This window comes from Triturus cristatus, chromosome 3_2 (assembly GCF_964204655.1).
Source record: "Triturus cristatus chromosome 3_2, aTriCri1.1, whole genome shotgun sequence".
Classification (NCBI taxonomy): domain Eukaryota; kingdom Metazoa; phylum Chordata; class Amphibia; order Caudata; family Salamandridae; genus Triturus; species Triturus cristatus.
The window spans coordinates 226,398,933-226,413,057 of NC_140584.1; the positions used below are offsets into that span (position 1 = coordinate 226,398,933).

At 47.1% G+C, this 14,125-nt stretch overlaps 1 protein-coding gene across 1 annotated transcript in view; it reads right to left on the reverse strand.

The window, feature by feature from the left end:
• Nucleotides 1-14,125, reverse strand: part of LOC146857060 (von Willebrand factor D and EGF domain-containing protein-like) — a 1,714,722-nt gene that overhangs the window by 1,394,154 nt on the left and 306,443 nt on the right. Inside the window, 1 exon segment of the mRNA XM_085647013.1 lies at nt 13,599-13,827. Within this exon segment, the coding sequence (XP_085503139.1) occupies nt 13,599-13,827 (229 nt within the window).

Below are 14,125 nucleotides of genomic sequence, written 5' to 3' on the forward strand. Positions count from 1 at the left end.
GGCTCAGCCAGAGCTGAAAAGAGGTTTCATGCCTCAGAACGCTCTGAAAGCTGCAGCTACGTATCCTTGGCCTCGCACACTTGGGCCTCAGCCAAAGGGGCCCTGTCACAAGGTACCGAGACAGTATTGAGCACGGTTATCTGCTTACTCCTACAGAGCCGCATTCTTGCCTGGTGAAGGAGGAATGAACGCGACCCATCTGCAAGGAGGGAGCCCAGCCTTACTGTCTCTCTTTGTGAGATTGCAAAGCTCACGTCAGTAAAAAGCCCATAGCCCCCATGTAAGGCCTCTGCAGTAAATGAAGTAAATGAAGAAATAGATGCCACATCGGCTCTTGGTGATGAGCAACCTATGTCACAAATCAGTCCCTGCTCCAGACATCGGATATCAGATAATACAAGATGTGCTGGTCGTCCTGACACTGAAGGCCTCACTCACTGAAGGCCTCACTTCCAGACTTGTCCGGTTGCATAGCAACCCTCCCCACGTCAGTTACACGTCATGCTCGAGCTGAGCACAAGTAAGGCAAAGTTCCAGTACAATTCCAGCAGATCACGCAACCCCCTCCAGGTATCCACCCACACATGACAAATTACCCATTATCATCAAGTGGACGCCCACATGGACGCCCACCTTCACGCCTACTTACACGCCCACATGCTCTTATCTCATTCTCTCTTGCTCTTTTGCTTACGTACAATTGAGAGATGTATATATACTGTACTCTGTGAATAATGTTTTGAGAATATTGAGAATACTTTTGAGTCCCTTTCCAGATCCTTTGTGGTGATGGTAATATTCTCCCTTTGACTCGAGTTATTGGAATAAAGCCCTTTATGAACCTGATACCACAGACTCAGCCTCTTGCTTTATGCATGATCTTATTTATATACTAAAAATTCTGAGAGCGTAATATTTTATTTACCACAGAGTCCCACTGCTCAGAATTCACAATGATTGCATCGGAGGCCCAAGTCTCTGGGAGAGGAGAGTGAGGTCGCAGACCCCAGGTAACATGTGTCGATGCCTGGAACGGGGTGCGGGCTCAGAGGGAGACGCTCTCGGCCTCTCGCATTGTGGCAGCACGAGCCTCTGCATTATTTCTGCATAACGAGGTATCTGATTGTCGTACTACACATAGCATCATTTCTGCATAACGAACTACCTGATTAGTGCATTACGCATTGCATTATTCCTACATAACGAACTACCTGATTAGCGTATTACGCATTGCATTATTCCTGCATAACAAACTATCTAATTATTGTATTACGCATTGCATTATTTCTGCATAATGAAGTACCTGATTGGTGCGTTAAGCATTGCATTATTCTTACATTGCAAAGTGCCTGATTGTTGCGTTATGCATTGCATTATTTTTACGTTGCAAAGTGTCTGATTCTAGCATTACGAACTGCATAAAATTCAATTAGGACTACAGTGGAACATTTAGAAGTGCTCATTATTATCGCCAGAACTTACAAGGGCTGGCTGGCCTAACAACCAGCCAGGAGGAATATTACCAATACGCATATGTTGGATCTATATTGTGTGGTCTTATCGTATATCTTTTTATATAAATTTATACTCGTTTTTATGAAACTCATGTGGAGTCCATTTGTGGTGTCATCATTGGGTTGCTGTGAGCATGGTTGCAAATACTTTACACATTTGCCATGAAGATAAGCCTAGCTGCTCGTGCCATGCTACCAATGGGGTGAGCTGGGGCTATCTGAGAAGGTGTCCTTCCTTTCCCTGACGTGGAAACAAGGGTCCCTATTTGATCTAAGGTACCTACCTCAGCCAACCAGGGATCCCGGGTCTAACATTTGGTGGTCAACGGTTGGGATTTGAACGTGTATTTGCAAGTTCACTCACGGTGATTGGTGTACATCACACGTTTAGCGCAGACCACGTCACAACCACATATTGTGTTCTTGATTTGCTGGTTCTATTTTTGAGCGACCTTTAAGCCACACATCATGTCTCAGAGGAGTCAAGTAGCCAGTGAGGCTACAGAATTTAGTGTTCGACATTGAGGCATTGCTTACCTACAAAGTTGATCAATTGAGGCAATTCTGCAGAGATTTGGGATGTCCCATGAAATGTAGCCCCAAGAAGGAGGAGCTGCAAATGGCCTTGAAGGCCTGGTGGGAAGCCAAAGAGGCTCAGGAGACGGGTGATGTTGAGGTGGATGAGGATGACCCAAGGAATGGATTTGGTCCACAGGATTTGCCAGTGGAGGGACCAGACTCAGGGGCTGGTAGTAGCCATTCGGGGAGTAGTTTTTCACCAGAGAAGCTGAAGGACAACCAAAGGGTCAGAGAGCATAAGTTGGAGGTTTTAAAACTTAAAACTCAAGCAGAAGAGAAGAAGCTGCTCATTGAAAGTGAAAAGCGAGGAGAGCAGGAACGCTCTCACATTGAAATAGAAAAAGATTCCCTTAGCTCATGAGTTAAGCATGAGGGACCTGGAAATGAAGGTTAAACAGGCAGACTCTAGTTCAAATGGTGGCAGCGTACAGCCAGTGCCAAGTGTGGATGAGTACAAGCGTGCACTGAATGATTGGATGTTGGTGAGCATGGCAAACGATTTGAAGGGGTTGCTCAACTTTACCCCTCGGGAGCCTAGGCTCAGTAATTATTTTCCAGGGTTGAGCCAACCCGTGTTAGAATGCAAGCTCTTTGATTCTCGGTGGCTGGCACAAGAGCCGGACCTCTGGTCATGGGTCCAAGGGACTGAAAAGGCCCTAGAGTGGGAAGAGAGGCAAAGTATAACTGTTAGGTCCCAGAGGAGTGGGGGGCATGCGGGTTAACACCCTGTCTCAAAGGAGAGGGAGGGAGTGTAAGCAGCATACCCATGGGTTACCCACCCCACCCCAGAGACTGGAGGGTTCCTTAGAGGAGCAGCAGGTTGGAGGCCTAGCGCCTACATGCTAGCTGTGCAAGGAAGAACACCTTGAGTCAGGAGTGCGTGGGGCATCTGTCACCAGAGCTCCTGCGGTCCTGAAGTTTGTGGGTGTCATTTTTAGATGGCAGGCACAGAAATCTAAATGGAAGGTTAAGGGAGGAAGGTGTCCCCTGTGGGAAAACCAGTGGGACCTTGTCCAGCCAGGAGGGCTAGGTCCCCTAGGAGTGATCAGGATAAACCCACTTCTAACCTGAAGGGCAGGATAACTGGGAACAGTATCCTGACTGATAGGTCTTCCAGGGATACTGCTCTAGGTGGGGGTTGGCAAGGGACCAGCACCCCTAGAGAGGCCCCAACTGCCTGAAAGTACCCATTAAGTGGCATAGTTGTCCCAGGGAGTAGTGACCAAGAGAATCCCGTGGGGTCAGGAAGGCATAAAACAGGAGGGTGTCCCTGCAGTAGCAGGCCTGTGTCCGTGTTCTATCATCCCAAGCAGGGATGTCCATCAAGGTAGTTGATTGGTCTACTCTGGCTTTTGGCTGGGAGGGGGTTGTGTTGGACTTGGCCCTTTTTGGCTAAAGTTCCCTAAACTTTTTGCTTTCCCCCTAGACCTTATATCTTACATGGTGTTGCCAACTTAGATGCTTTGGGCACTTTGTCACTGCTGATCAGTGTCAATGTGCAAGTGCTCCCTGTATAAAGTATAATGGTAATTCACAACCACATATTGTGTTCTTGATTTGCTGGTTCTATTTTTGAGCGACCTTTAAGCCACACATCATGTCTCAGAGGAGTCAAGTAGCCAGTGAGGCTACAGAATTAGTGTTTGACATTGAGGCATTGCTTACCTACAAAGTTGATCAATTGAGGCAATTCTGCAGAACTTTGGGATGTCCCATGAAATGTAGCCCCAAGAAGGAGGAGCTGCAAATGGCCTTGAAGGCCTGGTGGGAAGCCAAAGAGGCTCAGGAGATGGGTGATGTTGAGGTGGATGAGGATGACCTAGGGAATGGATTTGGTTCACAGGATTTGCCAGTGGAGGGAACAGCCTCAGGGGCTGGTAGTAGCCATTCAGGGAGTAGTTTTTCACCAGAGAAGCTGGAGGAAAACCAAAGGGACAGAGAGCATGAGTTGGAGGTTTTAAAACTTAAAACTCAAGCAGAAGAGAAGAAGCTGCTCATTGAAAGTGAAAAGCGAGCAGAGGAGAGCAGGAATGCTCTCGCCTTGGAATAGAAAAAGATTCTCTTAGCTCATGAGTTAGGCATGAGGGAACTGGAAATGAAGGTTAAACAGGCAGAGTCTGGTTCAAATGGTGGCAGCGTACAGCCAGTGCCAAGTGTGGATGAGTACAAGTGTGCACTGAATGATTGGATGTTGGTGAGCATGGCAAATGATTTAAAGGGGTTGCTCAACTTTATCCCTCGGGAGCCTAGGCTCAGTAATTATTTTGCAGGGTTGAGCCAACCCGTGTTAGGATGCGAGCTCTTTGATTCTCGGTAGCTGGCACAAGAGCCGGACCTCTGGTCATGGGTCCAAGGGACTGAAAAGGCCCTAGAGCAGGAAGAGAGGCGAAGTATAACTGTTAGGTCCCAGAGTACTGGGGGGGGCATGTGGGTTAACACCCTGTCTCAAAGGAGAGGGAGGGAGTGTAAGCAGCATACCTATGGGTTACCCACCCCACTCCAGAGACCGGAGGGTTCCTTAGAGGAGCACCAGGTTGGAAGCCTAGCTCCTACTTGCTAGCTGTGTGAGGAAGAACACCTAGCATCAGGAGTGCGTGGGGCATCTGTCACCAGAGCTCCCGCGGTCCTGAAGTTTGTGGGTGCCATTCCTAGATGGCAGGCACAGAAATCTAAATGGAAGGTTAAGGGAGGAAGGTGTCCCCTGTGGTAAAACCAGTGGGACCGTGTCCAGCCAGTAGGGCTAGGTCCCCTAGGAGTGACCAGGGTAAACCCACTTCTAACCTGGAGGGCAGGATAACTCGGAACAGTATCCTGACTGATAGGTCTTCCAGGGATACTGCTCTAGGCGGGGGTTGGCAAAGGACCAGCACCCCTAGAGAGGCCCCAACTGCCTGGAAGTACCCAGAAAGTGGCATAATTGTCCCAGGGAGTAGTGACCAAGAGAATCCCGTGGGGTCAGGAAGGCATAAAACAGGAGGGTGTCCCTGCTGTAGCGGGCCTGCGTCCATGTTCTATCGCCCCAAGCAGGGAAGTCCATCAAGGTAGTTGATTGGTCTACCCTGGCTTTTGGCTGGGAGCGGGTTGTGTTGGACTTGGCCCTTTTTGGCTAAATTTCCCTAAACTTTTTGCTTTCCCCCTAGACCTTTTATCTTACATGGTGTTGCCAACTTAGATGCTTTGGGCACTTTGCCACTGCTGATTAGTGTCAATGTGCAAGTGTTCTCTGTATAAAGTATAATGGTAATTGGTTGTCCATGATTGGTATGTTTGCCCTATTTTATTTTATTTTATTTAAAAAGTTTTATATAGCGCGAACATGACCCACGGGGGTATCAGAGCGCTTTACAGTACATAATTATCACATATTATACTTAGAGTCCCTACTAAAGTGCAATATGTGTGCCAGGGAGGTAATGCAACTGCTACTAGTGGGCCTGCAGCACCAATTGTGCCACCCACACAAGTAGCCTTAAAAGAGAGAACTCAGGCCTGCCACTGCAGGGCCTGCGGGCAGTTTGTTAAACTGCCATGTTGTTCTGACAAGGGCACCCACTTGCCAGACCTTACCCTTCCCTCTCTATGCACATCAGACATCACTATGCCCCCCCCTGCCCAGGGTGCTACCTGGGCAAGGTGCAGTGCATATGAAAGGTAGGACATGTACTAGGGTGTGTACCATGTCCTGACAGTGAAATAATCTACATTTCATTTTTCACTGTTAAAAGGCCATCTTGCCATAGGATAGAATGGGGAGCCTGTGTAATATGTTTTCCAGCCTATCTTCCCAAAGGCTTAAGATGGAGAGGTGAAGTTTAGTGTGCCTGAACTCACAATGTAATAACACATCTTTTTATGAAGTTGTTTTTTGGATTGTGTGTTTAGAAGTCACTCTTTTAGAAGTGGCTGGGTTTTTGTGCTCTAACAATTCTCTGTGTCAATGCCTGGTTGTGGATTGACTGTCTGGATTTGAAAGTGATAGGATCTGGGGAATGTCATGACCCAGGGCAGGAGGTGAGACAGCAACAGGCTGACCTGCATCTGGAGTGTAGGGGGAGCAGTAGCCCCTATAGGTGAAGAGACCTGGGTTGCTGCTATAAAACAATTGTCCCATCTCCTGCTGCGTGATTGACAATCCAGACCACCACTAATCAAAGGAAGAAGGTGTCACTGGCAAGGAGGCACCCAGAACTGGTTTGAACAGGGGTCAGTGCCCCCTTCACACAAAGACTTCAAAGACATTTAGGGGTATAACTATGAGAGCTGAAGCCCCTGAACTTTGGAAAAATGGATTGATCAAGATTGAACAAGACTGAAGCTACTTTGTGGTTAAGAGGAACTGTTGCCAAGGAAGAAAGAACTGAAGAGACAGTAGGAAAGGACTGACCCTTGCTGTGTATTCTGGGGCTGGCCTGCAGTTTGCTGTTTTAACCAAGGAGAGGCTAAAGGGACTTTGCTGTGTGCTGTGTCCCTCTGCTTGAAAGGACTTTGCTGTGCTGTGTCCTAAAGTAACTTATCTCCATGGGCCCGAGGTGAGCTGGCTCCCTGTTGCAGAAACTCAGGAACACAAAAGTTTCCAGGAGAGTCTCAGAGATGCTGTGTGCGTGTGCTTTTTGCAGGCTGGGACCCTCGTAAGGAGTGCCCTGTGATCGTGGTCACCTGGAGTCCAAGTGAGTCTCAGAGACGCTGTGTGTGTGTACTTTTTGCAGCCTGAGCTCTCGTGAGGATTGTCCTGTGACCGTGTGCACCGGAGTCCAAGTGAGTCTCAGCGACACTGTGTGCGTGTGCTTTTTGGAGCCTGAGACCTTCATGAGGATTGCCTTTTTATCGTGCACCCAGAGTCCAAGTGAGTCTCAGCGACGCTATGTGCGTGTGCTTTGTGCAGCCTGAGACCCTTGTGAAGATTGCCTTGTTATCGTGCCTCCGGAGTCCAAGTGAGTCTCAGCGATGCTGTGTGCATGTGCCCTCTGGCAGCCTGAGATCTTCATAGCAGTAGCAGCCGGCATGGCAGCCCCGGAGGAGCTGAGCTGTCGCCCAAGCCCGCAGTTGCCAGAACGGGACCTCGAGCCAACCTCGTCGAGGGAGGGCCCGAGTCCCACTGCCCAGAATTCACAAAGATTGCATCGGAAGCCCAAGTCGCTGGAAGAGGAGAGGAGAATGAGGTCGCACCCCTCAAGTAACGTGTTTTGATGCCTGGGGCGGGGTGCGGGCTCAGAGGGAGACGCTCTCAGCCGCTCTCATTCCGGCAGTGCGAGTCTCTGCTTCAGCTCGTATAGAGGCCCGTACTTGCCACGGTTGTGGCAGTACCGGGGCCGTAGTGCAGAGCTGCACTTTTTGTTACACCATACCCGTGTTGGGGGCAACTGTTGCCAGAGGCTGACTGCGGGTCAGCAGGAGTAGCGGAGAGACCGCCTAAGGCACCGTGATCAGTGCTGGAGTGTATTACGCATTGCATTATTTCTGCATAACGAAGTACCTGATTGTCATATTACACATAGCATCATTTCTGCATAACGAACTACCTGATTAGTGTTACGCATTGCATTATTCCTGCACAAGAAACTGCCTGATTAGCGTATTACGCATTGTATTATTCCTGCATAATGAACTACCTAATTAGTGTATTACGGATTGCATTATTTCTGCATAATGAAGTACCTGATTGTTGCATTACGCATTGCATTATTTTTATACTGCAAAGATTCTGATTCTAGCATTACAAACTGCATAACATTCAATTAGGACTACAGTGGAACGTTTAGAAGTGCTCATTAATATCACCAGAACTTACAAGGGCTGGCTGGCCTAACAACCGGCCAGGAGGAATATTACAAATACGCATATGTTGGATTTATATTGTGTTGTCTTATCGTATATCTTTTAATATAAATTTATACTCGTTTTCATGAAACTTGTGTGGTGGCCATTTGTGGTGTCATCATTGGGTTGCTGTGAGCATGGTTGCAAATACTTTACACATTCGCCTTGAAGATAAGCCTGCTTGCTCATGCCAAGCTACCAAGGGGGTGAGTGGGGGCTATCTGAGAAGGTGTTCTTCCTTTCCCTGATGTGGATACAAGGGTCCCTATTTGGCCTAAGGTACCTACCTCAGCCAACCAGGGATCCCGGATCTAACAGTGCCCTTCTCTGCACTTGCTTCTTTAAGTTGCTGCCAGTAGGATTCATTCCATGCCCTTTTTGCAGAGCGCAAAATTGCCTTGTTGTGCTTCCTAGAAGCTTTAATAATGGGAGCAGTTCTTAACTTTAAAGGCTGAAGCGAATATCGAGTGCTCGCTTGGCAATCCTTTGTGTGCCACAAGTACACTCCTCCTGGTGGGATGCTAGGCTAAAAATAGGAACTAAGTCGGTCAAAGGTTGAGAGTGGGCTGTGACTGCATCAGCCACTACATTTTTACTTTTGGTCAGAGACTGAAGCTCGAGGATGCCTATTGTCAGATCATGCTGTATGCCCTTGATCTTATTGTCTTGCAGAACTACCTTTTGCCCTTTGAGCGCTCACCTGTTGTTAGACCGATAGATCTCCCTGGTGTAAGTTGGGGGCTCGTTGCTCTTAGAGTGATAGAAAGCTACCCACATTCATTCTGAGGCAGAGGGGATTGTGGTTGTTGTCTGTTGTTACACCCACACTCATATCACCCAGATCTCTCCAGAGCTTCACATCAAGGAGGATATAGTTGATTCGGGATGCGCAATTACCCCTATTGTATGCATTAGCATTCCGCCTGTCCGAAGGGGTTCTTCCGTTTACAGCCCTCAAGCTGTACTCGGCGTTAAGGTCATTACGTTGGAGTGCCATATGTGTCCATTTTTTGACTGGGGGGAGGTCAAGGGAGGAGACAGACAATTTGAGGTTGTCGTCCTCAGAATCTGTTAGGTCTTCTTTATCGAGAGGCTTGAAAGTGCTATTGAAGTCACCTGCTACTATTAATCTTGATTGAGTTGGAAATCTGGCTAGGCTCTCTTCCAATTGGGTGAGAATGGGCAAAATCTACCCCATTTGGTCCCCCTCACATAGAGGTTGAAAAAATCAATAGGATCTCCCCACATGGGTCCCTTGATACGAATCCCCAGGATATCTGCACTAGGGCTTGGGTGGAGGGTGCTCTGGAATCCCAAAGCAATGCCCACACAGATGATCAACCCCCCCGCCGGACACCCTCTCCCTACTGTGGTTGCGGGTGAACAGTAGCATGCATAACCAGATTTAAACAGGGGGACCAGACTCCAGCTCTCCTAAAAAATACAAGTGCCATATCCGTCGATTAGATCATTCCAGTGAGGGAGTGACATTTTGCTGTTTAGCCCAGCCACATTCAAGGATATTACCCTAAGCTGTCAGTAGGTATCAAGGTTAAGGGACAATGCAGCATTTAGGTTGAAAGAGCAATGGTTAATGGGAGCCTGGGTTGGTGCTTAGGAGTTGTGGTTCATACTGGAAACCAACCCGCTGAGATTGGCTGAGGCGCTACTCACATCTACTTCTAACAGAAGTCCATCCTCCCTTGTATAAAGCAACTTCTGTACGACCTCAGCGCTTGGGCGGTTATCTGCATGGACGGAGGGTTTACAGCATGGCCAGGAATGCTGGTGTTCTTCCCTCGAGAGTCAATCATTAGATTCTAAGTGGGAACCTCTAAGTGTTCCGCCCAGGGGTAGAGGTGGGATGGGCTTGCTCTGTTTCTGGGGTATAGAGTTTAAACTGGATTAAGGAGGCATCGGGGGAGCAAGTTTGGTATTCTAGGGCAAAGAGATTTTCTGCCAGATCTATCCCTTTGAATGTAAGTTCGATGAAATCAAAAGTTTGGGCAGGAATGGTGCATCTTTGAGCCCTTATGATGTCATCACGGATCACAGAACGGCATCCCGTGACGTGACGTATCCAGTGGATCACTTTGTTGATCAAGGAGTCTACCCCCTCGTACCCCATTCTTCTACCAAGTTTTAGAACATTAACCATAAAGATTTTCCAGGTGGGTGGCAGGCATGGGATGACTGGTGGTGTTGGATGGTTCCCACCATGGTATAACAGTGATTGTCCCTGGTGCGGGTTAGTATTACTGATCCCAAGGTGATTGGGGTGACCGTGCATATCCATTGGTTTAGGAGGATAGTTGACTCGATTGGCAGCGAGTTCAGGTTGTGTTTGTGTACATGGGATGGTGACAGGGTGTAGCTGGGGGGACCCATGATGAGGGGAGTCCCTTTCGTATATGATTGGCCAATGTGACATGGGGTAGTTACGAGTCGTTGAGTGCCTGCTCCCAGGGTGGGTTCGGCAAGCGGTGGGCCATTCTGCAGTAGTAGTTTGTCTAACATTGTGAGACCATCAATCATTGATCTCATGATCCCTACTTCAGTCCTGAGATCATTAATGAGCTGATGAGTGCTCAGATTCTGAGGGTCTATGTAGGAAACGGGTGTGGTCTAATCAGGAATTTCAGGGAGATGTTGGGGAGTGTCATCCCTAAGATCATCGGACAGGTCTGGAAGTGGAGTGAACCTGTTGGTATATAGAATGGCGGGTTCTGGCTGTGATGTTGAACGGCAAGGGGGATTAGGGGAGGTAGGTGGACCTTCACAGTTTGGGATGTGCCCTTCTGATTGTTTAAAGGGGTCCCCTTGGAAAGTGATCCCTTAAACATGGCTGGGATGGCTGGTAAGCCGCTGGGGCCAGTGGTACATGGAGTAGGATTGGCCAGCAGGTGTGCATAAAGAGGTGGCTGGTTCAATGTCTAAAATGCCTTCGCATTGGCTTAACAGGCTGTCAATGCGATCTAAGAATCAATTGCTGCCTGGATTTTTGGGAGATTTCCTGAACTTTTTCCCCTTCCCGGCTTGCCCACCTCCAGTACCCTCCGTAGCTTTTCTCTTCCCCATCCCTAAGGCCTCAAAGGATACAGCCAAAAGTAGATTGAAAACAGCAGTGGTCTAAACCTTTCCAACACGATGTGAAAAAGTGCTAAAGCAGGGTGGCAGTAGTGGGAGCGCCCAACCCAACAGAAAATTTGCACAGCTTGGGGGCTTTGACCCAGCCCATGGAATAAACTAGTAATAAAGGGAAGGCAAGGAGAATACTTTCCAGAAAACACAAAACAATAAATGCCTAGGTAAGTCTCCCCCAGCAGCAGGTGCAGGATCCTAAGGAAGCTGTTATGAACGAATGGCTAGATTTGCCAAAGAGGGACCAAAAGACTTGAGCAATAACAGATAATCAGTGTCAATGGAAAATGTCAGTGTCAAATATTGAGCGAGTCCCGTGCCACGGTTTATGGTGGTGCTTAAAAGCACATTGGTGGACCCTCCCTCCTGGGAGTGATGAATTATGTGGCCTGTAGTCCCCCAACGGTACAGCAAGGGTTACAGTGGCGGCAGTAGCAGCGTCCTGTGCCGCGGGTGTATGGTGGTGCTTAAAAGCACGCCGGTGGCCCCTCCCTCCTGGGTGTGATGACTTCTGGGGCTTACAGTCCCCCAATGGTACAGTAAGAGTTACGGTGGCAGCAGTGGTATTTCTAGCATATGTCATCTGAGTGGCTGCCTGAGTGGTTCTATGTGTGTGTGAGTAGGTGTCTGAGTGGCTGTATGTGTGTGTAAGTTGGTGTGTGAGTGGCTGTAAAGATCTATCAGTGGGTGTGTGAGCAGCTGTATATTTCTATCAGTGGGGTTGTGAATGGCTGTATGGGTCTGTGAATGGGTGTGTAAGTGATCTTCTGGGTGTGTGAGGGGTGTGTGAGTGGTTGTGTGGGTGTGTGAGTGGGTGTGTGACTGAATGTATGGTTCTGTAAGTGGATGTGTGAGTGGTTGTATGGGTCTGTGAGTAGATATGTGAGTGTTTTTGTGGGCATGGGTGGTTAGTTGTATGGGTGTGTGAGTGGGTGTGTGAGTGGTTCTGTGGATGATGTCATCAGTGATGTCATTAGGGATGTAATCAGTGATGTCTTCAGTGATATCACTGACCATGTCATGAGTGATGTAATATTTGAGGTCATAAGCAGTGCATGGCTAGATAGATAGATAGATAGATAGATAGATAGATAGATAGATAGATAGATAGATAGATAGATAGATAGATAGATAGATAGATAGATAGATAGATAGATTTTCTCTGTTGCTTTCTTTCTGAGTCACTTCTTGTCTCTAGCTCTCCTCCGCTAAACCTTCTTCACACTCACTATTTCTCACACTTCCTTTGACAGAATTACTTTCTCTTTCTAACTCTCTGTCTCTTGGCTCTATCTCATTATTTCTCACTCTAACCCGGTTTCTCACCAACTCTCTTCTATGTGTCTTTATCTTATGTGGTCTGTGTTTGTCCCCGCATCTTTCCTTCTTTTTTCACACTCAGTCTCTTTTAACATCTCCCTCTCGCACACACACATACACATGCAAACACACGCACACAAGTGCACACACACACACACAGAATACACTATAGCTCTATCTTACTCCATATTACTCTCTTTGTTGTCCCACCTATATCCATCTTTCTCTGCCTCTAGTTCTTTATCTACAGTTCTGTTGCTCTCTCTGTTTTCCTTTGGTTCTTTCTTGAATTCCCATTCTCTCTCCTGTCACTTTTTCTAAATATTTCCCTTTTTTCTTCCTCCATATTACTCACTTTATAACACGCTTCCTTCCCCCCTTCTCTATCTATTTTTCTCTATTGTGCTCCCACTCTCTCTCCCTGCCTTTTTGTTGACCTCATTGCCCACCCGCCCCTCTCTCCATTCCTTCGTCCTAGTTGTGAAATATTATGCAATACTTTAGGAAATGTGCTGAAGCAAAAGGAAAAGTATGCCATATTGGCATACATCTTAATCTCTGCTGATATCATTTACGATACAATGTTCAACAGCCTGACAAAACGGTTTTAAATACGCTACGTAATGAAAGGTAACCTTTAAATGAGAGACACAAAGCTTATTTTAGAATATAAAAGAATACGGATGGACAACTTTGGTAAAAACAGATGATTAAAGATATGGTAATTCTAGTGATGGCGTCAAAGAAATAGCAAATCACGATAATGGCCTGTTCTACAGACTGCTAACTTCTAATTAAAGATGGCACTAGTACAAAACGATGTTTAACAGAATTAAAGAAAAGTAGACATAACTTAAAATCCGGCACAGACAAATGTGCCTACAGTTCCTCACTTCCAAGCAACATTTCTCAGTCATCTAAACCCTAGGTAAATTGCGAATGCAAAGAACATGAAACGCAGACTACAGAAGGAGCATCAGATGGCAACGTGTCCTAGAGAGGCTGTTGACTGAAAGGAGTGCGAGATGCGGATATTGAACGCAGATGGCACTGTGAGCTGTCTGATGAGATTGGCAAAGGCAATTTAACATTCCCCTCAGCTCCAAAGTGCTTAAAGTTGTTGCATGAACGAAGAAAGGCTCTTGCCATTTTTAGGCTTGCAGCCAAACTAAATCCCAAACTTTTCTTTCTTTTCTTAATTGCGACTTCGCATTTGGCATATCTCACCCTCAGCACAGTATCCCGTGCATCCATGCGCAGGCTGTAGATGGTAAACAAAGAAGTCTCCACAGTTTCGCACCGACACGGGCATTCGGAATAAACAACAGTCTTTGCTGCTCGAAAGGGAGAATTGCCAGGTGGCACAGGCCGTCAGCTGCTTTAAATCACCAGGAAGAGGAAGGAAATCATCTTTAAGTGACAGCCAGACAGGTGCTTGCGTGCCACATTTGTTCACCTGTGCAGACATATAAGAAAACAAAATTACTAAATGTTTATTCACAACAGGCAATAAAACAACAGCTGCATTCAGTTACTGAACAGGCTACTGTATGCATTATTTTGAAGCACGCATGGTGGTTGCTGCAAACAAATACGTATGGTGGTACAGAGATACAACTAAGGAAAAGAATAAACATACGTGCACTATTTATCTACTAAGTAATTAGCGAAGGCATGTATTGGATGCTTGGAGATGCAAAGGTGCTTTAGATCTCTTTCGGGCGTGAAAAGTTAGACATCGTGATTTATTGTCG